The following is a 22,829-nucleotide window of genomic DNA, read 5'->3' on the forward strand; positions in this document are numbered from 1 at the left end:
AATTTAAGCCTGTTTCCTATAATTTTCTGTATCTGTCCTTTTAAAAAGTATGATTTAAATTAAAGCTGGCACTAGAAAGTATTTCACTTTGGCATGACTGAACTTTGTATCATTTCTGGCTTTCAAAAACAATTCAGGCTGTATTTCCCTTACACAGCAACTTTTTATCGTTCATTTTCAATGCCTGGGTAATTTGAAAGCCAGTTTATTGCACAGGGAATGCATTGTCATAAACTGGGTTTTATTTCAAACTCAATTATACAATGTAGCAATAGTAAATACTAAAATGTAATGCTAACTCAAAACTTGTAGAATGCCTTCACTGAATTTTGGTATAAAGAGTAAACAAAACTTATTCTGCAAAAGGATTAGGAATCTTTTTATGCAAAAATGAGTATTTTATTTTGTCAGCACTAAAAGAAAAAAAAAACAAAACCACTGTATTTCTACATTGAGGTGAAAACGATGTTTAAACTTTCTTATTAATCAAATACATTCCAAAAGAAAGTGTGTTCTGTGAAGGTTCCAAAACACACTCAAAACACAATAGTACAGGAATCTAATACTGAAAATGACTGTTCTGACAGGGTGTTTAACGAACATAACTTTTTAATTATTAAACCCGTGAAGCAATCCCTTTCTAATAAGTGTGTCAAGAGAGTGAAACTGGGTTTGTTCCATTAATACCCTAACAATTTCATCGTAATACTTTTTACTGCTATGACAGTTTTAAATAAATTTTGCTGTACTTAAAATAGGTTTTGAAAGTGGAAAAGCGTACAAACTTTCAGATAAAAAGATTAATAGATGCAATTTAAATAAAACTTCCCCTCTTCTCTCAATCAACAATAATCAGTTTTAGCAGATACAGATTGAGCTTTAAAACCCTACTCCTAAAATGAAACCTTCAGTTTTAAATCTTAATCAGATATAACTGGAAAAGATTACTATGTATTTGGACACCTTTTACAAGATTTTGTTTTTGTATTAAAGCAGAAACCAGTTCCTAAACTCTTTTATTCAATTGTATGTCCTGTTTGGACAAATATCAAAAATAGAAGACTGTCACTTTTGCTTTTGTAATTGTGATTTTCACTGCAGTCTTCTATAACTTTTACAGAGTTCATGGTCCCTAATATCTCCCCACCCTCCATTTTTTCTAGGTGGGGAAATGGCTACCATAGTAAACTTCTCACTGATAGTTAGAGTTTCTGGAAACATGTATTGTTTGTTATTATTTAAGAGTGACTCAATTTGGGCACTCTGAGTGGATGGTCTACAGGTTTTCTTGTGATGCATACCACAGTCTCCAGCATGAAAAATCCTAGGAACTTGAGGAACCAGCACTTTCCAGAATTTTGGAAGACAAGATACAGTCAAGTATTGAAGAGTCCAGTCCCAGTTATAATCATCATAAGTACAGAAAGTGTCTGTGCACTCGATCAGCTTCTGATAGGCATTCCGGGTCAAGGCTAGACCCATATTGTGCTCTGTGGATTTCCAAGTTTTCACATCTACCTTGTCAGCCATGCCATAGAAACTGCGACTGGCAGTATAGGTCCCCAGGGAGAGAACATCACATTCAGGGCACTCTTGCTGCTTCAGTTTCCACATCTTTTTGAAGACATGGTAAAAGTCTGGGGCTAAGTAGTGATCCTCTTCTAGGAAAAGTATAAGGCCAGCATAATCTCGAAGAATTTTTACTCTTTCCCACACAAAATGCAGCTTCCACCACCAGTGATGTTTGGTCTGGGAGAATTTGGCCTCTCTATAATGGCCGAAGGAGTCGGGATACTCAGCATTGATGCACCCCAATTTCAAAGCGGCATTCTTCGGCAGGTCTCTGGGACAATCTCTAGGGTCACTGCCTGGAAACTCGTTAGGGTACAACTGAATGCTGAAAGGAAAGAACACCTGCAGAACCGGACAGAAATTCACCCCGGCGATCAGCTGATTGATCTCGGTCGACCAGAAGTCATGGCTAAAGATGACGAGGACGTTGTCAATTCCTTGGGCTTTTCGAAGTGAGTCCAGCAGCAGTCTGAGGTATTCGGGCCGGTTATGCACCTGGACCACCAGCACCAGCTCCCGGGGGGCCCAGGTGCCAGCCTTATCTACATTCCTCAGCGTCTGATCAAAGTTCAGCTGGTACACCAGGGACCGGTACCGCAGCGTCAGGTTGTCCGCCTCGGGCTGGGGGGCCGCCGGGACCAGGGGAGCCGCCGACTCGTTGGAGACCCTGCGGATGCCCACAGCCACAGAGGGGTGGTCCCCGCCACGGCCGCCGGCACCCCGCGCGGGTTCGGCGTCCAGCAACGGCGGCGCAAGGGCCTCGTTCTTCCTTTGTCGCCCACTGCTGCTCCAGAGGACGAAGCCGCAGGCGGCCACCACAAGCGTCAGGATTAGCACCTTCCGTTTGTAGATGCGGAACCTCATGGTCTCCAGGGCCGGGAGCGCGGGCGGGCGGCCGGGCGCGGAAAGGAGTAGCTGCTTCTGCACGGAAGGGGCGGGCGGGCGGCGGCCGTCGCCTTGGCCTGTCACGGTCGGAACTGGCCCCCGCGGCTGCCCTCGCTAACTCATCCCGGGCCCCGGGGGTCCAGGGGCCCGAGACCTCTCAGCTACCCCGCGCCGCCTGCGCTCCACACATCCTCGCCTGGCAGCTACAGCTCCAGCATCAGCGCCGCCGCTAGGAGCCGCGGCTCGGCTACATCTCCATCCTCTCCATTCAGCACCACAGGTCCCGGAAGAAGCCCAGCCGCGGTCCCACCGCACCCTAGCTTCGTTACCTGCGCCTCCAGCGGCCCTGCGTCCTCTGCGCTCTCATCGTTACAGAGGCCAGGACCGAGCGAAGCGGCCTCCCCCGACTCCGACGGGGACCGTTATGACAACCCGCAACTAGCCCGCGGCACACCGCGGCCCTCCGGCCCACACCCCTCCGGCCCGCCCCTTAGACCGTTGGTTGGTGCTTTCCAGACGCAACTGAAGGCGCCTGGCCGCCGTGGCCGGCTGCCTATTGGTTCGCAGTACTGTCGCTCAGGTGTAGTTCCCACTTCCGCCTCTTTCTTCCTTTTCCTGTTAGGCTAGAGCTGCGAAAGGCGAGGGTGTCGGACGCTGTTTCTCGGTAAGCTAAGAACGAGGCTGTAGCGGTTCCAATAGGAGCCTCCCTTGCTCAGAATCCTGGGTAGGACTAGGCCTTCTTAGGAAAGGGAAGGCGAGACCCACGGCCCTTGCCGGCCTTAGTTCGAGAGCAGGCTTCTCCCTTCAGGAAAAGGTCTCAGGCATGGCGGCTGTAGGATCGCGAGGCGCGCCGGCTTGCTAAGGACACGTCAGCCCTGGAGGCTGCTGACGGGTGACTGTGCTTCGGCGGGTAAAAGTGATACCACGCTGATGTGGTTCTCGGAGAAGGAACGGGGCGGGTCGTAACCGTAGCTACAACGTCGCGCACTGCCCCAGCCATTCTCTAGAGCTGGAAAATGGAGGAGGATGTGTGGGGGGAAGGGAGTCAAACTCTGGTCCTTAACTTTCTTTTCTGCGGAAGAAAATTAGATGAACCGCGCTTTTCTTTTGGGGCAGTCACAATAAATTAAACCCATTTCGTACAGAAAACTGACTGTATTGGGCCTCCTAAAGCTGCTGCTGTCGGTTTTCGTGAGTCTTGTTCTATATGAGAAAAGAAAAATGGCTCGGAGCATTGTGAGTTATTTGAGATGTGCAAAATTTGCTGGGCCCAGAGAGACAGCGGTATGGGACTTTAGACGCCTCCCCCAGCATTTTATTCCTGACTAGCTGCTTCACCCATTCTGTCCGCGTTCCTGGAATTTGTCATAAAAAGAATGATGTATAGCCAATCAATCGCGTGTGTTATTTTAATGTAAATTCTTGGTAAACAATTTAGGAACTGCCGTTTTTTCCTCTAAAAACCCACTTGCAACTGCTGCTATTCAGGGCATTTTGAATCTGTGCTCTGGGTTGCAATCCTCAAACTTGGCCCAAATAAACACTACTTATATGAATTTTGCCTCAGTTCTTTTTTTTTTTTTTTTTTTTTTGAGACTGAATTTCGTTCTTGTTGCCCAGGCTGGAGTGCAATGGTGCGATCTCGGCTCACGGCAACCTCCGCCGCCCAAGCGATTCTCCTTACAGGTATGCACCACCACACCAGGCTAATTTTGTATTTTTAGTAGAGATGGGGTTTCTCCATGTTGGTCAGGCTGGTCTCGAACTCCCGACCTCAGGTGATCCGCCCTTCTCGGCCTCCCAAAGTGCTGGGATTACAAGCATGAGCCACCGTGCCCGGCCTTGCCTCAGTTCTTTAGGTCGACAAATTAGTCTTCCAGTAATTTAAACGAAGTGTTTCAAAAAGGTATGTACTTGTATGTGCGTTTATTCATGTGGAAAATGAGTACGTGGTGGATTTTTATATTACTCATTTATGTATACGGTTTTCCTGTATATGTTTGTTTAGCACTTTCACTTTTCGGAATGTTTAATGTCTGCTATCTTATTTTAAATATTTTACTACAGTTTTCATCATATAGACAAAACAGCCCTGTGCAAAGATGGTCAACGTACCTAAAACCCGGAGAACCTTCTGTAAGAAGTGTGGCAAGCATCAGCCTCACAAAGTGACACAGTATAAGAAGGGCAAGGATTCTTTGTATGCCCAGGGAAGGAGGCGCTATGATCGGAAGCAGAGTGGCTATGGTGGGCAGACAAAGCCAATTTTCCGGAAGAAGGCTAAGACCACAAAGAAGATTGTGCTAAGGCTGGAATGTGTTGAGCCTAACTGCAGATCCAAAAGAATGCTGGCCATTAAGAGGTGCAAGCATTTTGAACTGGGAGGAGATAAGAAGAGGAAGGGCCAAGTGATCCAGTTCTAAACTTTGAGATATTTTTCTTCTAATTTTGAAGAGAAAATGGTGAAGCCATAGAAAAATTACCTGAGGGAAAATAAATACAGTGATATTCTTACGCAAACCTTTTGTGGTTTTTACTTATAAATAGAATTCCATGTTTAGTGTAGTCCCACCTCAAAGTTTACTAACAAGTTTATATATATATGAAGGGAAAATACTACTTTACTACTTTTTGTTTTCTGGTCAATTTCCAATGTTGAATGAATTCATAAACATTGAGCAGCTTAGAAGGATCTTTAAGATTTTGCAAGAGAAGAAACAAGATATGCTAGGCTTGTGTATAGCAGGCTGGGTTGGGCAAAGGATGGAAGTTGGGGGATAGTAAGAGCTGACTGCAAATATTCTGCCTAGTAGGGGCCACTGGCCAGGTAATGTGTTTCCTGTTACACTAGTCAGATTTAGTACTCAACAGCCACATGTGGCTAGTTTATTGGACAACACAGATGTAAAACATTTCCACTGCAGAAAGTTCTTTTGGACAGTACTGTTACAGACTGTGGCCTTGAATATAAAAGGATAGTTCAAAATTGACTTCAAACTAAAGTTCTCAATCTAGTGAAAGTCCAAGATGGTATAAACTTTGTTTTTTGAACCTCTTAGAACACTCTGGGAGGTACTCAAATTTTTTTTTTTTTTTTTGAGACAATCTGTCACTGTCACCCACACTGGAGTGCAGTGGCACATTCATGGCTTACTGTGGCCTCTCAGGCTCTATAGGTCCTGCCTTAGCCTTGGAGTAGTTGGGCACCACTATGCCTGGCGAATTTGCCTGGCTAATTTTCTGTTTTTTTTTTTTAAAAAAAAGATCGAGTCTCACTATGTTGGCCTAGGCTGGTCTCAACTCCTGGGCTCAAGCAATTCTTCCATCTCAGCCTCCCAAAGTGTTGGGATTACAGTGTGCTACTGTGCTTGGCCAGAACTTCTTGACAGTTGGGAAGGTTTAGGATTTATGACTGAAAACAAAGAGGTTGAAATTCACAATGAAAAAAAGTTGAGCCTTGTAATTATGAAAGGCAAGAAAAGTTCAGTATCAAATGAAAAACTGGGAAAAGGTAGGGGTTATAAGAGGACAAATTCTGCCTTTTGTATATGAATTTAAGTTGACTAAGATACATGGGAATGACTGAATAGAGCAATGCAAAGGGCTAGGGTGTGTAGGAGTAACAGATGGTTTGCACATAATCCCAATAATTATTATAGCTGCATTTGATTGTAAAAAAAAAATGTAAAAATCATGTATACAACTTTATTTTTAAATAATCACCATCACTTTTTCCTTTTTTTGGAGACAGTGTTCTTGCTCTGTTGCCCAGACTGGAGTGCAGTGGCATACTCAGCTCACTGCAGCTTTGGCCTCCTAGGCTCAAGCTATCCTCTCACCTCAGCCTTCCTGGTAGCTGGGACTACAGGCATGCAGCACTATGCTTGGCTAATTTTTGTATTTTTTATAGAGACGGAGTTTTGCCTTGTGTCTCAGGCTGGTCTCAAATTCCTGGGCTCAAAGGTTATCTACCCATTTCAGCCTAAAGTGTTGGGATTACAGGCCTGAGCCACCTCACCTGGCCTACCATCACTTTTTTTTGGGGGGGGGGGACAGAGTCTCACTCTGTCGCGCAGGCTGGAGTGCAGTGGTGCGATCTCGGCTCACTGCAACCTCTGCCTCCAAGTTCAAGCAATTCTCCTGCCTCAGCCTTCTGAGTAGCCGGGATTACAGGCACGCACCACCACGCCCGGCTAATTTTTATTTTTATTTTTAGTAGAGACGGGGGTTTCACCAAATGTTGGTCAGGCTGGTCTCAAACTCCTGACCTCAGGTGATCTGCCCGCCTCGGCCTCCCAAAGTGCTGGGATTACAGGTGTGAGCCACCGCGCCCGGCCCCTACCATCACTTTTTAAAGAATGTTTTAATGCATCTATTTTGTAATATTTATGGACAATCCCTCACCAACCTATGAGTTTAGAAAATCCTAAAATTTTACTTAGGGAATTCTTGGTTTTAAAGACCAAAAGTGAATTAACTAGAATACAGTAGCCTGGGCTTAAAATCTCATTTGGGTTCATAGTACTTCTCTCATAGGGTGATTTTTAAAGATTAAATGCTGCTTATAAAACACCTGGAATGGCTGGGAGCAGTGGGTCATGCCTGTAATCCCAGCAGTTTGTGAGGCTGAGGTGGGCGGATCGCTTGAGGTCAGGAGTTTGAAATCAGCCTAACCAACATGGTGAAACACTGTCTCCACTATACAAAAATCAGATGGCCAGGCGTGGTGGCTCATGCCTGTAATCCCAGCACTTTGGGAGGCTGAGGAGGGCGGATCACGAGGTCAGGAGTTTGAGACCGGCCTGGTCAACATAATGAAACCTTGTCTCTACTAAAAACACAAAAATTAGCCAGGCATGGTGGCACATGCCTATAATCCCAGCTACTAGGGAGGCTGACACAGGAGAATCACTTGAACTCGGGAGGCAGAGCGGAGGTTGCAGTGAGCCGAGACCACGCCATTGCACTCCAGCCTGGGTGACAGAGCAAGACTCCATCTCAAAAAACAAAAAAAACTGCATCTACTCAGGAGTATCTGAATTTCCAAAAAAGCAAAAAAAAAAATGACCCAAATAAACATTTTAGGAAAACAAAGGCAGTAATTATTTTGTAAGAAATAATCTTACAGAGACCCTGCTAACAAGCCCAAAACAGCAATTACATTAACACTGGAGAGGGCTTTTCTCCAGTAACTTTTATTCTTTCCTTTGTTCACAAACACCAGGCTGAGGTTATTGCAATGTTCTGGTGGAGAGGCTGACTTGAGGTAGGTCAGTGGGAATGAACAGAATGAAAAAGTTAATACTGGTTCTATTTTCCATGAGTTTTTCAAGTTGGTTATTTTTCCATTATGCCCTTTTTTTGAGACAGGGTCTCCATCTGTCACCCAGGATGGTGTGCAGTGGCATAATCTTGGCTCACTGCAATCTCCCAGGCTGAAGTGATCCTCCCACTTCAGCCTCCAGAGTAGCCAGGACTACAGGCGTAGACCACAATGCTAAGTTTTGCATTTTTTGTAGAGATAGGATTTTGTCTTCGTGCCCAGGCTGGTCTTGAACTCCTGGGCTCGGGCAATATGCCCGCCTCGACTTCTTGAAGTGTTGGGATTACAGGCGTGAGCCACTGCACCGGGCCCAAATCACCATTTAGCTGGTGTATTGCCACTACTTTTAAAATTAAAAACATTAAACATTTTGTCATTTAACATGACAAAAATAATGTATTAAACATTTTGTCACTAATACATTTTTGTCATATTATGTGACAAAAATAATTTAAAAACCCACCCTAATAATACAAAATGTAATCAGCAAAAAGTAGCAATTTTTGGCCGGGCATGGTGGCTCACTCCTGTAATCCCAGCACTTTGGGAGGCCAAGGCAGGCATATAATGAGGTCAGGAGTTTGAGACCAGCCTGGCCATCATAGTGAAACCCTGTCTCTACTAAAAATACAAAAAAATTAGCCGGGTGTGGTGGCACACACCTATAGTCCCAGCTACTTGGGAGGCTGAGGCAGGAGAATTGCTTGAACCTGGGAGACGGAGGTTGCAGTGAGCCAAGACCATGCCATTGCACTCCAGCCTGGGTGACAGAGTGAGACTCTGTCTCAAAAAAAAAAAAAAAAAAAAATAGCAATTTTCTGTTCCCTTTCCCATCCCACCCAATCCCAAGGCATGGTGACTCAAGCCTGTAATCCCAGCACTCTGGGATGCCCAGATGGGGGGATCATTTGAGGTCAGGAGTTCGAGACCAGCCTGGCCAACATGGTGAAACACCGTCTCTACTGAAAAATACAAAAAATTAGCTGGGTATGGTAGCGTGCGCCTGCAACCCCAGCTACTCAGGTGGCTGAGGCAGAGGTTGCGGTGAGCCGAGATCACGCCACTGCACTCCAGCCTGGGAGACAGAGAGAGACTCCATCTCAGAAAAACAAAAACAAAAAAAGAAATCACAACAATTACTATGGGAACATTTTAAAAAATTATAAAACCTAAAGACTTTCCTGAAACAATTCCTACTTTTTGCTTGGTAAATGTAAATTCCACATGTAGAATAATGTATCTGAAAAACACAAAAAGTGGTATGCTTAAAAACTTACATATAATTTCATAATAAACAAATTTTCACTATAATTTAGGACATATTAGTTCTCCAACAGATATTTTCTGTGTACAGAAACTCAGATGTGTTTAACTGAAATGCAAGAAGAAAGTTGATAAAATTCTTATGAACAGAGTAACTGGGATCAATATGTTTAACATTAAAAGATAACTTTAGGGTGAAATAAACACAAGTGCAATAAATTAAAAAAAAGTTAACACCACAGTAAAATTAAAATTGGTTTTAATAAAAGTTTTGGAGTCATTTATTTTTTATTTATTTATTTTTTTTATTTTTTTATTTTTTTTGAGACGGAGTCTCGCTCTGTCGCCCAGGCTGGAGTGCAGTGGCGCAATCTCGGCTCACTGCAAGCTCCGCCTCCCGGGTTCGCGCCATTCTCCTGCCTCAGCCTCTCCGAGTAGCTGGGACTACAGGCGCCCGCCACCACGCCCGGCTAATTTTTTTGTATTTTTAGTAGAGACGGGGTTTCACCGTGGTCTCGATCTCCTTACCTCGTGATCCGCCCGCCTCGGCCTCCCAAAGTGCTGGGATTACAAGCGTGAGCCACCGCGCCCGGCCTGGAGTCATTTAAATGAGTAACTATACACATTCCTCCTCTCCAGCAAGTATACAGAAATCATCCCTTACTCCAATTTGATGCTGCTAAATCATACATGCACCCCAAACTGATCTGTTATTGAAATTTCTTTTTCAGGTCTCACTCATTACTTTAACATATCAGAGGAATTTACATAACAGCCTAGAGAACAGAAATAAGAGATAATAGGTGCTTCAGTACCACCCATATTATCTACTAAGACCACAGTGTGGGCAACAGAATGCAGATTCATGGTAGTAGTTCCTTGAATGAAAGAGTTCAGACAGAATCTTCCACAAACACAAATTTTTGCGGTATCCAAATCTTGGCAGAGATGGAATGGAATGATATGAGAGCCATATGGAATCCTATTGGAAAGAATGATAAAAATATTTTATAACATGTTACTAGATTCAGGACATGAATTATTAGGACACGGAATTGTAACAATGAAAAATAAAATTATTAAGTGATTAGTATATTTAAAATATACTAAAATACAACATATGACATATTGTAAACTTCAGATACCACACCATAAAATATCTTCCAGCACAACCACTTAATAGCATAACTCCCTAAATAGAATGAAAAAGTCACCTGTCCTTTAAATAGGCTCTTCCAGGGATCAATTGTTCAAAAGGGAAATTTAAACTCTGTAAGACAAGTTTAAAATACATGTTACTTGGGACATGAGTTTTACTTTAGTGGCTGGGCAAGTAAGGCTAACCTTACCTTGCTTAAGGCATTTCATTCTCACACTTAAAACCCTTCAATGGTGCCCAAGTCAAACTTTTGATTTTTATTTTTTGAGACAGAGTCTCGCTTTGACACCCAGGCTAGAGTGCAGTGGCGCGCGCTCTTACTGCAATCTCTGCCTCCTGGGTTCAAGCAATTCTTCTGCTTCAGCCTCCTAAGTAGCTGGGATTACAGGCGCCTACCACCACGCCCAGCTAATTTTTTTTTGTATTGTATTTTTAGTAGAGATGAGGTTTCACCATGTTGGCCAGGCTGGTCTCGAACTCCTGACTTCACGTGATCCGCCTGCCTCAGCCTCCAAAAGCGCTAGGCTTACAGGTGTGAGCCACCGAGCCTGGCCCAAACTTTTTTTTTTTTTTGAGATGGAGTCTCGCTCTGTTGCCCAGACTGGAGTGCAGTGGTGCAATCTCGGCTTACTGCAACCTCCCCCTCCAGGGTACAAGCGATTCTCCTGCCTCAGCCTCCCAAGTAGCTGGGATTACAGGCACACGCCAACATTCCTGGCTAATTTTTATTATTTATTTATTTATTTATTTTTTGAGATGAAGTCTCGCTCTGTCTCCCAGGCTGGAGTGCAGTGGCACAATCTCGGCTCACTGCAAGCTCCGCCTCCCGAGTTCATGCCATTCTCCTGCCTCAGTCTCCTGAGCAGCTGGGACTACAGGTGCCTGCCACCATGCCTGGCTAATTTTTTGTATTTTTAGTAGAGGCAGGGTTTCACCATGTTAGCCAGGATGGTCTCGATCACCGCCTTGGCCTCCCAAAGTGCTGGGATTACAGGCTTGAGCCACCGCATCCGGCCTGGCTAATTTTCACATTTTTAGTAGAGACGGGGGTTAACCATGTTGGCCAGGCTGGTCTTGAACTCCTGACCTCAAGTGATCCGCCCACCTCGGCCTCCCAAAGTGCTGAGATTACAGGCAAGAGCCACTGCGCTGGGCCTTGAGGTCAAGTTTTTAAATCATCTACAAGACACTAAAAGACAGTCTTGAGACTGCCTGCCCACTGCCCAAACCTCCCCGCTAAACACAACCATGCTCCTCCAGCCACTTTGCCTCCCACACAGTGTCTTGTTCTTTGTTGTTTCTCTAGTCTCTAGCTTAGGCTGGCACATAATAGGTGATCAGATATTTTTCAACAAATAAACAAGCCTAGTCTTATAACTTAAAATGAGAGTTTAAAACCCTATCAGAAAAGTCTGAAAAGATACACATTTCAAATAAAAAAACAGCGGTTACCTTTGGTACAGGAGCTAGGATGGCCCTATTTGCAATTTTTAAATTTTTCATAAAAAGACTTATTAATATGTTGCTTAAGTAACCATTTTTTAAAAAACTCTGCCAGGGAGTGTCTCCCACATGTTTACATTAATCTCTTTCAGGATAGATGGTTCTAGATTGAGGAAACAGATAACAGTTAAAAACTGTATTTTCTATCTGACATAACTTAAATTCCCACATATTTTCCTAATAGATCATAACTGTATGCTTGTAACCAGTAGTTAGAGCCATTTATCAACAGCTAGATAATAGGTATTGGTGTCACAGCTTTAAATCTATATACTTTTTAAAACAAGGGAGCTTAAAACATGCAAAATTACACTTCAACAAAGGTTCGGTCATCTTACAAGAAAGCTATATTAATAGGGGTAAGATTTAAAAAGCAATATAAATGCTATAATGCGAAATCATTCAGCACTAATAAATTACTATTCTGCCAAATTGTGCCTTGCCAATTATATCATATTTTGATCATCTATTTTTTTCCTTCCAACTTTGTACTTTTTTGAGTTGGACTTCAGCATGTTTTTACCTGATCATTTAGCCAAACTTGTTATAGTCTTTTCAAATCAAAACTATAACATTTCTCATTTGGACATAATTTTCAAATTTGAATAAACACAATATACAATTTCTTTCTCTTTTTTTTTTTTTTTTTTTTTTGAGACGCAGTCTTACTCTGCAGCCCAGGCTGGAGTGAGGTGCTACGATCTCGGCTCACTACAACCTCCACCTCCCGGGTTCAAGCAATTCTCCTGCCTCAGCCTCCCCAGTAGCTGAGACTACAGGTGCCCGCCACGACACCCGGTTAATTTGTGTATTTTTAGTGGAGACAGGGTTTCACCATATTAGCCCCGCTGGTCTCAAACTCCTGGCCTCAAGCGATCCACCCACCTCGACCTCCCAAAGTGCTGGGATTACAGGCGTGAGCCATTGCGCCCAGCCTTATAATTCTTACAATTTCTTTTATGTATGTCTTAGAGAAACAATAGCCTCAGGTGTACCTCACTGCCAAAAGATACCATTTGGAGTTCCCTCAAATCAGTGGATTTAACCTGAATCATCAGTATCACCTCTGGTGATTTTATTTAATTAACTGATTGATTGATTGAGACGGAGTCTCAATCTGCACTCCCAAGCTGGAGTGCAGTGGTGCCATCTTGGCTCACTGCAACCTCTGCCTCCTGGGTTCAAGTGATTCTCCTGCCTCAGCCTCCTGAGTAGCTGGGATTACAGGTGCACGCCACTATGCCCAGCTAATTTTTGGATTTTTAGTAGAGACGAAGTTTCACCATGTTGGTCAGGGTGGTCTCAAACTCCCGACCTCGTGATCCACCTGCCTCGATCTCCCAAAGTGCTGGGATTACAGGCGTGAGCCACCGCACCCGGCCTTCAGATGTTTTAAATGTTTCTCAGGTTATTCTAAATTTGAAGTAACATCTGAGAACCATTGGTTTAGAGTTAAGAGTTCTTACACTGGGGATGGCCAGGAGAGAGGACTGGACTGGGTTTCAGTGGGAGCCAGGTTCCTTTTATGCAAAATTCTGTGTACTCATGTGTACAGTTTTCTGGATCCTTAACTTTGGTCAGTTTTAAGAGCGCCTCCTCCCTAAAAAAGTTAAGAATTTCTTATTTGAAATATGATCTTTCTACCATTTTATAGGCTCTCAGTAATACTTTGGTACACATGCGTTCAAGAAGCCTGAACAGGCTTGGCGTGGTGGCTCATGTCTGTAATCTCAGCACTTTGGGAGGCCGAGGCAGGTGGATCACAAGGTTAGGAGTTTGAGACCAGCCTGGTCAACATAGTGAAACCCTGTCTCTACTAAAAATACAAAAAATTAGCCGGCCATGGTGGTGGGCACCTGTAATCCCAGCTACTTGGGAGGCCGAGGCAGGAGAACTGCTTGAACCCGGGAGGCAGAGATTGCAGTGAGCTGAGATCACGCCATTGCACTCCAGCCCGGGCAACAGTGAGAGAGACTGTCTCAAAAAATAAAAAGCAGCCTGAACAATGGCTGAGCATGGTGGCTCATGCCTGTAATCCTAGCACTTTGGGAGGCCAAGCCAGGTGGATTGCTTGAGGCCAGGAGTTCAAAACCAGCCTGGCCAACATGGTGAAACCCCATCTCTACTAAAAATACAAAAAACTAGCCAGCCGTGGTGGTGGGAGCCTGTAATCCCAGCTACTCAGGAGGCTGAGGCAGGAGAGTTGCTTGAGTACAGGAGGCAGAAGTTGCAGTGAGCTGAGATTGGAGCACTGCACTCCAGCCTGGGCAACAGAGTGAGACCCTGTCTCAAAAAAAAAAAAAAAAAGGCCGGGTGCAGTGGCTCAAGCCTGTAATCCCAGCACTTTGGGAGGCTGAGACGGGCGGATCACGAGGTCAGGAGATCGAGACCATCCTGGCTAACACAGTGAAACCCCATCTCTACTAAAAATACAAAAAAAAAAAATTAGCCAAGCATGTTGGTGGGCACCTGTAGTCCCAGCTACTCAGGAGGCTGAGGCATGAGAATGGCGTGAACCTGGGAGGCGGAGCTTGCAGTGAGCCGAGATCACGCCACTGCACTCCAGCCTGGGTGATAGAGTGAGACTCCGTCTCAAAAAAAAAAAAAAAAAAAAAAGGTTAAGCCGGGAATCAAACCCAAGTCTGACTCCAAAGACCACCCTTCATCACTATGCCAACTCTCTAATTTTAGAGTACATCAAAATCACCTGGAAGACTCACTAAGACACAGATAGCTGGACTCCATTCTCAGTTTCTGATTCAGTAGGTCTGGAATGTTAGAACCTGCATCTCTAAGAAGTTCCTAGGTAATGCAGATCCTGCTGGTCAGGGGAGCACACTTTGAGAAACAATGCCATTCATTCATTTAACTACTTATTGAGTGCTTAATATATGCTAGGAGCAGGGGATACATGGTTCAGATCCTAGGGAAATAGTGGAGAATAAATCAACATCCATGTGCTCATGGATCTTACATTCTAGTGGGGAAAACTGACAGTAAACAAAAAAAATGTTTAAAAAGATATAATAGGCAATGAATCCTATGACCAAAAAAAAAAAAAAAAAAAAAAAAAAGATCAAGCAATGTAAGGAGGTAAGAAATAAAATTTAGATATAATGGACAGGTAAGACCTTTCTGGGATGACACTTGGGCAGAGAACTGAATGAAGTGAGGGAGTGAGCGATAAGACTTCCTGGAGAAAAATCATTCTAAGCAGAGGTAAGGAACAGCAAGAAGACCATTATAGCAAAGGGTCCGACTGTGCATAGTACTGTAAGCAATGTTAGATTTTATTACTCTGAGTTTGATAAGAATATTAGAATGCTATCAAAGACACCACATTACATGACTATTAAAATCTTACCTATTATGTAATATGGTTCGTGCAGAAGATTCCAATAAAGTTAATGGTGATTGCAGCTTTATTACTGGAAGGACTTTTGGTTGTTCAAAAGTATTTCCAAAAAGATCCAAGTATTCAAGGGATAAATTTCTAAATTCACTAGGCAAAAATGGAAGCTTATTTCGAGCTGCTGACAAAAAGCGAAGGTTTATTAGTTGTCCTATCTTGCAAGGAAATTGAATCAATTCATTATCGTCAAGTTTTAAATTCTTAAGTTCCTGGAGCTGGCAAAACTGCACAGGGAGTGCCTTGATTTTGTTCTTGCTGAGGTCCAAACTCTGAAGTGACTTCTGGAGTGTAGAATGACACAAGGCTACACTAAATGACTCCAAGTGATTGTCATTCAGGTTAAGTTCTTGAAGGTGTATGAGGTCTCCAATTGTAGCTGGAAGCTTTTTTATATGGTTGTGACTCAAGTCTAATTTCCTAAGGTTTTTTAAGCAAAGCATACGCATATCAACTCGGACAAGCCCACAGTAAGAAGTCTGAAGATGTTCCAAGGAATATGGAAAGTTCTTACTTAGAGGATAGTCTTTTTTGGACGTGATAACCATTTTAGTTTTAAAGTTTTCAAATTCTGAAGTCTTCACTGGTGTGAGCGTTGAAACTGGTGTATCAACATTACAGCCTCTATGAGCCAGTCTCATAGCTGAAAGGAAACCTTTTAAACTGCTGGAATTGGCCTGAATAAATAAAAGTTGTAGAATTATAAATTCCATTGGAGATAATACATACATGCTAGTTCTTCCCATAACAAATTCTATAGCATTACTTATGAATGTGATACAATGATTTATTGAAATTGGCTGTAAAACTTTTTTTTAGTACTTTATTTTGACTAAATTTCAAGTTTAAAAGTTTTTGAAAAAAAATTACATGGAGGGACACATTCTAAATAAAACTGTTCAAAGGGAAATCATGCCAACACTTTGGGAGGCTGAGGTGGGAGGATCACCTGAGCCTAGGAAGTAGAGGCTGCAGTAAGCCATGATAATATCACTGCCCTCCAGCCTGGGCAACAGAGTGAGACTGTCTCAAAAAACAAAAAACAACAAAAAGGGAACTCATAGGAGTATAAAATAAGATAGGAAATGACTGAATATTCCACTTAAGATTTGAGTTTAGGTGGGGCGCAGTGGCTCACGCCTGTAATCCAGCACTTTGGGAGGCCGAGGCAGGTGGATCACTTGAGGTCAGGAGTTTGAGACCAGCCTGGCCAACATGATGAAGCCCCGTTTCTACTAAATATACAAAAATTAGCTGGGTGTGGTGGTGCATGCCTGTAATCCCAGCTACTGTGGAGGCTGAGCAAGGAGAATCGCTTGAACCCAGGAGGCGGAGGTTGCAGTGAGCCAAGATTGTGCCACTGCACTCCAGGCTGGGCAACAGAGCAAGAGTCCATCTGAAAAATTAAAAAAAAAAAAAAAAGAATTTGAGTTTAAGGCCAGGTGTAGTGACTCACGCCTATAATCCCAGAACATTGGGAGGCCAAGGCAGGCGGATTACTTGAGGTCAGGAGTTTCAGACTAGCCTGGCCAACATGGTGAAACCCCTTCTCTACTAAAAATACAAAAATTAGCCGGGCAATGTGGCACATGCCTGTAATCCCAGCTACTCAGGAAGCTGAGGCAGGAGAATTGCTTGAACCTGGGAGGCAGAGGTAGCAGTGAGCCGAGATCGCGCCACTGCACTCCAGCCTGGGCGACACAAGTGAAACTTGGTCTCAAAACAAAACAAAACAAAACAAACAAACAAAAAAGGCCAGGACTGGTGGCTGACGCCTATAATCCTAGCACTTTGGGAGGCCGAGGTGGGTGGATCACCTGAGGTTAGGAGTTTGAGGCCAGCTTGGCCAACATGGTGAAACCCCGTCTCTACTAAAAATATAAAAATTAGCGGGGCATGGTGGCAGGCGCCTGTAATCCCAGCTGCTTGGCAGGCTGAGGCAGAAGAGTTGCTTGAAACTGGGAGGCAGAGGTTGCAGTAAGCCAAGATTGCACTACTGCATGGCAGCCTGGGCGACAGAGCAACTCCATATCAAAAAAAAAAAAAAGCTAATTTTTGTTGGAACATGGAAGCTATGTAGAGCAAAAGATTGGAAATATAGTATGAGGGCAGATTGCAAATGAGCTCAGATGCCAACGTAAAGTGGAGGGATTTTAAGTATGAAAGTTACATGACAAGAGCTAAATGCTATTTTGGTAGCACTGTACACAATGAACCAGAGTAGGGAAAAGTCTGGAGAAGACCTGGGTCAACTAGGTACAATAAAGCATACTGGCTCACAGACTTGGGAGTCACCCATGTAACAGCTGAACTATCAAATGGAAGGCAAGTATGACAGAAAACAGCAGAGGACTGAAATAAAGCCTTTATTTTGGGGATAGAAAAAAACGTTGCTGGAAGCAGGAGACAAAGAAGTGACGAAGAAAACTGAAGGTAAACCATAGTGCCCTGTCATAGACACCAAGAAAAGAAAGAGTTTTATTAAGAAAAGGGTAATTATCATTGTCAAATTCTACAGAGTGCAAAAATAATGAGAAATAATAATACTGTGATAGACAAGTAAAAAGATCACTGATCTCTGAGACAGTGTTTTTAGTAAACCAGTAAAAGTAAAGGTCAAAAGATAAAAAGTGGAGACAATGAATTCAGCCTTGTCTTTCTAGAAATTTTTTTCTTTTTTTAAAATCAGTAAGATCTCAGCTTGATTTTAGACAGAAAGGAAGAATTAGTGAAAGAATAAGATGCAAGTCAAGAAAAAAATGAAAAATCACAAGGAGGAGATGGGACAAAATTATTCCATTCAATCCAAACTCCTTAGCTATCAAACTTTTAATGTTGCAGAGCACTTTGCTTGGAGTTAAGAATAATGCACAGTTGGGCCAGATGTGGTGGACCATGCCTGTAATTTCACCACTTTGGGAGGCCAACGTGGGCAGATCGCTTGAGCCCAGGAGTTTGAGACCAGTCTGTGCAACAAGGTGAAACCCTGTCTCTACCAGGACAAAAAAATTAGCCTGGTATGGTGTTGTGCCCCTATAGTCCCAGTTACTTGGGAGGCTGAGAAGGAAGGATCACCTGAGCCTGGAAGGTCGAGGCTGCAGTGAGCTGTGATGGTGCCACTGCACTCCAGCCTAGGTGACAGAGAAAAAAAAAGAAAAAAAGAAAAAAAAAAGCAAGGTTGAACAACGAGACATTGTTTCCACCCACCAGGAAGGGAAAGAGGAAAAGGGGAGAGGGCAGAAAAAAACCACCAGTTTTAAAATTCTAATGGTTTATATATATATATTTTTTTGTTTGAGAAAGGGTCTTGCTCTGTCACCCATGCTGGAGTACAGTGGCACAATCATAGTTCACCAAAGCCCTGAACTTTTTTTTGAGACAGGGTCTTGCTCTATCAACCAGGATGGAGTGCAGTGGCTGCAATCACAGTTTACTGCAGCCTTGACCTTCCAGGCTCAGGTGACCCTCCACCTCAGCCTCCCAAGTAGCTGAGATTACAGGTGCACACCACCATGCCTGGCTAATTTTTTTGTAGAGATGGGGTTTCACCAAGTCACCCAGGCTGATCTTGAACACCTGGATTCAAGCAATCCACCCACCTAGGGCTCCCAAAGTGCTGGGATCATAGGTGTGAGCCACCGTGTCTGGCCTCCAGCTTCTAACTTGTGGGATTAAGTGATCCTCCTGCCTTGGCCTCCCAGGTGTGAGCCACTGCACCCAGCCAGTTTATGGTATTTTTGTTTTGTTTTGTTTTGTTTTGTTTGAGACAGGGTCTGGCTCTGTCGCCCAGGTTGGAGTGCAGTGGTGCAATCTTGGCTCATTGTAACCTGCGCCTCCCAGGCTCAAGTGATCCTCTCACCTCAGGCTCCCAAGTAGCTGGGAACACAGGTGTGAAAACCACGCCTGGCTAATTTTTTTTTTTTGTGGAGACAGGGTTTCACCATGTTGCCCAGGCTGGTCTTGAACTCCTGAGATCAAGTGATCCACCAGTCTTGGCCTTCCAAAGTGCTGGGATTACAGGTGTGAGCTATGGCACCCAGCCTCAGTTTATGTTTTTATAAGAATGATTACAGTCCGGGCATGGTGGCTCACGCCTATAATCCCAGCACTTTGGGTGGTCGAGGTGGGTGGATCACGAGGTCAGGAGTTTGAGACCAGCTGGGCCAACATGGTGAAATCCGTCTCTACTAAAGATACAAAAAATCAGCTGCGCATGGTGGCACGTGCCTGTAATCCCAGCTACTGGGAGGCTGGGGCAGGAGAATCGCTTGAACCCGGGAGGTGAAGGTTGCAGTAAGCCGAGATCACGCCACTGCACTCCAGCCTGGGTGACAGGGAGAGACTCTGTCTCAAAAAAAAAAAAAAAGAAAAGGAATGATTACAGTAGGGGCCGGGCGCGGTACACAAAAATTCACCAGGAGTGGTGGCACCCACCTGTGGGTTGCAGTGAGCCAAGCTCTTCCCACTGCACTCCAACCTGGGTGACAGAATGAGACTCCATCTCAAAAAAAAGAAAAAAAAAAAAAGAAAGAAGAATGATTACAGTAAATAAAATACAAGATGGTTCTAATTGAATTTTTTCCTCTTTTATTACAACAAACTTAGATTTGTAACCTGTGGTTTAGCTGGCAAAATGTAGACCTGTGCAGTTGCCATATAGAGTTCCAGTCTAAGAATACCCTAGGGCTCCATCTTCAGCACAGAAGCAAACCCAGTTTTCTTCCCATCCTGGGAATCTTACTGAGGCAGACTTTGCCCTTTGAGAAGGCACACAAGCGTATTTGGGAAGCTGCCTCTCGTGCCATTGCCCCTTCAAACAAGCCTGCAAGAGTCTGTCCCTGTTCAGCTATATGGGATATCAGAATGTGCAAACAGCCTTCTTTAAAGAAAATACAGGCCAGGCCGGGCACAGTGGCTCATGCCTGTAATCCCAGCACTTTGGAAGGCTGAGGTGGGTGGATCGCCTGAGGTCAAGGAGTTCAAGACCAGCCTGGTCAACATGGTGAAAACCTGTCTCTACTAAAGATACAAAAAAAAAAAAAATCAGCCACGCATGGTGGTGGGCGTCTGTAATCCCAGCTACTCGGGAGGCTGAGGCGGGAGAATTGTTTGAACCCGGGAGGTGGAGGTTGCAGTGAGCTGAGATCATACCGCTGCACTCCAGCCTGGGCAGCAAGAGCAAAACTCCATCTCAAAACAAAAACAAACAAAACAAACAAACAAAAAAAAGCAAGCAAGCAAGCAAATACATGCCAGGCCAAGTATGGTGGCTCATGCTTGTAATCCCAACACTTTGGGGGGCTGAGGCAGGAGGATCGCTTGAGGCCAGGAGTTTGAGGCCAGTCTGGGCAACATCATATCAAGACTCCGTCTCTACAAAAAGTTATTTTAAAAATTTATCCGGGAGTGGTGAGGTACACTTGTAGTCCCAGATATTCAGGAAGCTCGCTTGAGCCTAGGTGTTCGAGGCTGCAGTGAGCTATGACTGTGCCACTGTACTTCAGCTTGGGTGACAGAACAAGACTCTGTTTCTAAAAAATAAAGAAAATACAGCCAAACATTAATCATTAATGTTTTTAATACCATACCTTACTTAGACAGATATCCACAGGAGGCTCCTTTAATCGAACAGTGGCTTTCCCCTCATCCACAAATTTGGTGAAGAATTGCTCAATGTTCTCCCTTAGCTGCATAAAACCAGTAGAAAAAAAGAACAAAACTAATTATTGTTACTCAGTAACATTTATTACAACTAGAATGTGCCAGTTACTTTGCCAGGCTTTGGTCTGGCTTTTAGTCCTTGAGTCTGAGTGTTTTCATTTTAAGTTTTAAAGCTTTTTATCATGCCACTGCACTCCAGGCTGGGCAACAGAAAGAGACCCCTCAAAAAAAAAAAAAAACTTTTTTTTTTTTTTTTTTTGAGACAGAGTCTCACTCACTCTCACCCAGACTGGAGTGAAGTGGTGCCATCACTGCAACCTCCGCTTCCCAGGTTCAAGCAATTCCCATGACTCAGCCTCCTGAGTAGCTCGGATTACAGGTGCGTGCCACCATGCCCGGCTAATTTTTGTATTTTTAGTAGAAACAGGGTTTCATCATGTTGGCCAAGCTGGTCTAGAACTCCTGGCCTCAAGTGATCCATCTGCCTGGGCCTACCAAAGTGCTGGGATTACAGGCATGAGCCACAGCGCCTGGCCAAATTTTAAAGTTTTTTTTTTTTTTTTTAGCAGTTGGGAAGTTATACTCCTCATCTAGCTGGTGGTAGATGTTACTGCTGTCTGTCCAGTAACTCTCCTTTGAGAACAGGATCACCATGTTTTGAGAGAATGCTCCTCTTCTCCCATTCCAACTATGTAACTGTAGGAAGAGTTACCAATAGCAGTTACTTGCCTTCATAACTTCAGTCCACTAGCCTGGGGTGGGCACACCTCCCCGTAGGTTATATACAAACTCCATGAGAGCAGGAATCTTGTCTCTTTTGCTATTCTATCCTGAGTGCTAGAACGATGACTGACAATGGGTGCTCAAAAAAATTTAATGATTATCATCTATATAAATGGCATATTTAAAATTTTAAAAAAATTAATGATTGCTGTTGCATCTGCTTTAGATTTCAACAACTATTGATTCAGAACCCACTATGTACCAGGTACTCTAATAGGGGCTTGGGACATAGCAATGAATAAGACTGACAGGGTAACTACACTTAAAGAGTCGATAATCTGATGAGAGATAGTTATTAAACAAGTACTTATAAGCATAACAAATATCAAGACAAAGCAAGTGCAGGATGCTATGACCTGCTTTTTTAAGCTAGGGAAAATATTGTGGGAGAAAGAATTCACTGAACAGAAGTGCAGTTATTTTACTGATCCCCAGCTGGACAGCTGCCTCATTTAGAGTTGTTTCACGCAAAATTTCAGAAACTTGAAACAGGCGGGATTGCCATCCACTACTAAATAGCAACACCGTAAATTCAAAGTCATAAAAGTGGCGAGAAAAAATAGCGAAAAGGTACACTCTCAAAGCTTTCTTCTTTGGGGTCCGTAGGAAGACGTACAGGACCCTGGAGTCGGGCTGGTGGTAGGTCTCAGGGCTGGGAGTTCAGGAACCCCCAAGGCGGGCTCTCGCCTATGGAGCAGCCGGGCGCACGAGGACCGAGGGCGGCCCGCGTCTCAGCTTCCGAGGAGAACGCGAGGCTGACAGGGCCTGCCCACTTCACGCACCTCATAGCGGGTCCCGCGCTTGTCCTTCAGGGTGGAGATGAGCAGGAAGGCTGGGGCGGGCGGCTGACTCCTGGAAGTCTGCTGACAGAGGCTCAACACGGCTCGGACGCCCTTGCCCCGGTTCCTAAGCCCCAAGGCGGGCAAGTGCCGGCTGATCACCTCCACCTCACAGTGTAGCTTCATCTTGCCCAACGGCCGCAACCAGGTCAGCTGGCTTTGAAACTTCCTCCTTCCCGCCACCCGGTGCCGCCACCGGGGTCCTCGCGCACGCGGGCTGCCCACTGATCCGCCTGCCTGTTGCACTGGTCCGCGACTCGGGCTGTCTTAATACCGTGTCTGTATGAAGCCCGCGGGAAACGGCTTCCCATCTCCCTTAGCAGTGCCGGGTCCTCGCCGTGGTTGCGTACCGGGACTGACCACCTGAGATCTGGGCTAGCGCCCCGGAAACCGGCAATCGGCAGGGGCGCAACGTCTTTTCCCCCGAGCGCG

General features: G+C 44.4%; 3 protein-coding genes across 5 annotated transcripts; 1 reads left to right on the plus strand and 2 right to left on the minus strand.

Annotated features, from left to right (window-relative positions):
• Window positions 1-377: 377 nt before the first annotated feature.
• On the minus strand, window positions 378-2,896 carry MGAT2 (alpha-1,6-mannosyl-glycoprotein 2-beta-N-acetylglucosaminyltransferase). The gene has a single exon (XM_055289486.2). The coding sequence runs from the start codon at window positions 2,434-2,436 to the stop codon at window positions 1,093-1,095; it is 1,344 nt and encodes a 447-aa protein (XP_055145461.1). The 5' UTR covers window positions 2,437-2,896; the 3' UTR covers window positions 378-1,092.
• An 82-nt stretch (window positions 2,897-2,978) lies between these two features.
• On the plus strand, window positions 2,979-4,977 carry RPL36AL (ribosomal protein L36a like). Of its 2 annotated transcripts, XM_055289490.2 has the most exons (3): window positions 3,054-3,121; window positions 4,078-4,143; window positions 4,525-4,977. In XM_055289490.2, exon 3 carries the CDS (start codon window positions 4,560-4,562, stop codon window positions 4,878-4,880), a length of 321 nt encoding a protein of 106 aa, XP_055145465.1. In that variant the 5' UTR covers window positions 3,054-3,121; window positions 4,078-4,143; window positions 4,525-4,559; the 3' UTR covers window positions 4,881-4,977. The 2 variants fall into 2 exon arrangements, with proteins under 2 accessions (XP_055145464.1, XP_055145465.1); XM_055289489.1 differs by lacking the exon at window positions 4,078-4,143 and having other exon boundaries at window positions 2,979-3,121.
• A 4,308-nt stretch (window positions 4,978-9,285) lies between these two features.
• LRR1 (leucine rich repeat protein 1) lies at window positions 9,286-22,760 on the minus strand. 2 transcript variants are annotated; one of them, XM_055289487.2, is made up of 4 exons: window positions 22,341-22,760; window positions 20,703-20,801; window positions 15,070-15,791; window positions 9,286-10,025 (listed from the first exon to the last, which is right to left on the minus strand). In XM_055289487.2, the coding sequence occupies exons 1-4, from the start codon at window positions 22,521-22,523 to the stop codon at window positions 9,785-9,787; spliced, it is 1,245 nt and encodes a 414-aa protein (XP_055145462.1). In that variant the 5' UTR covers window positions 22,524-22,760; the 3' UTR covers window positions 9,286-9,784. The 2 variants fall into 2 exon arrangements, with proteins under 2 accessions (XP_055145462.1, XP_055145463.1); XM_055289488.2 differs by lacking the exon at window positions 15,070-15,791.
• Between the last annotated feature and the right edge of the window lie 69 nt (window positions 22,761-22,829).

This window comes from Symphalangus syndactylus, chromosome 8, assembly GCF_028878055.3.
Source record: "Symphalangus syndactylus isolate Jambi chromosome 8, NHGRI_mSymSyn1-v2.1_pri, whole genome shotgun sequence".
Taxonomy (NCBI): Eukaryota; Metazoa; Chordata; class Mammalia; order Primates; family Hylobatidae; genus Symphalangus; species Symphalangus syndactylus.

Coding starts and splice junctions, on each gene's coding strand:
- MGAT2 (XM_055289486.2), bottom strand. CDS start 2,436: ATGAGGTTCCGCATCTACAAACGGAAGGTGCTAATCCTGACGCTTGTG.
- RPL36AL (XM_055289489.1), top strand. CDS start 4,560: ATGGTCAACGTACCTAAAACCCGGAGAACCTTCTGTAAGAAGTGTGGC.
- LRR1 (XM_055289487.2), bottom strand. CDS start 22,523: ATGAAGCTACACTGTGAGGTGGAGGTGATCAGCCGGCACTTGCCCGCC. Junction 20,802..22,340: donor AGCGCGGGACCCGCTATGAG/GTGCGTGAAGTG, acceptor GGTTTTATGCAG/CTAAGGGAGAACATTGAGCA. Junction 10,026..15,069: donor CGAACCATATTACATAATAG/GTAAGATTTTAA, acceptor TCTTTCCAATAG/GATTCCATATGGCTCTCATA.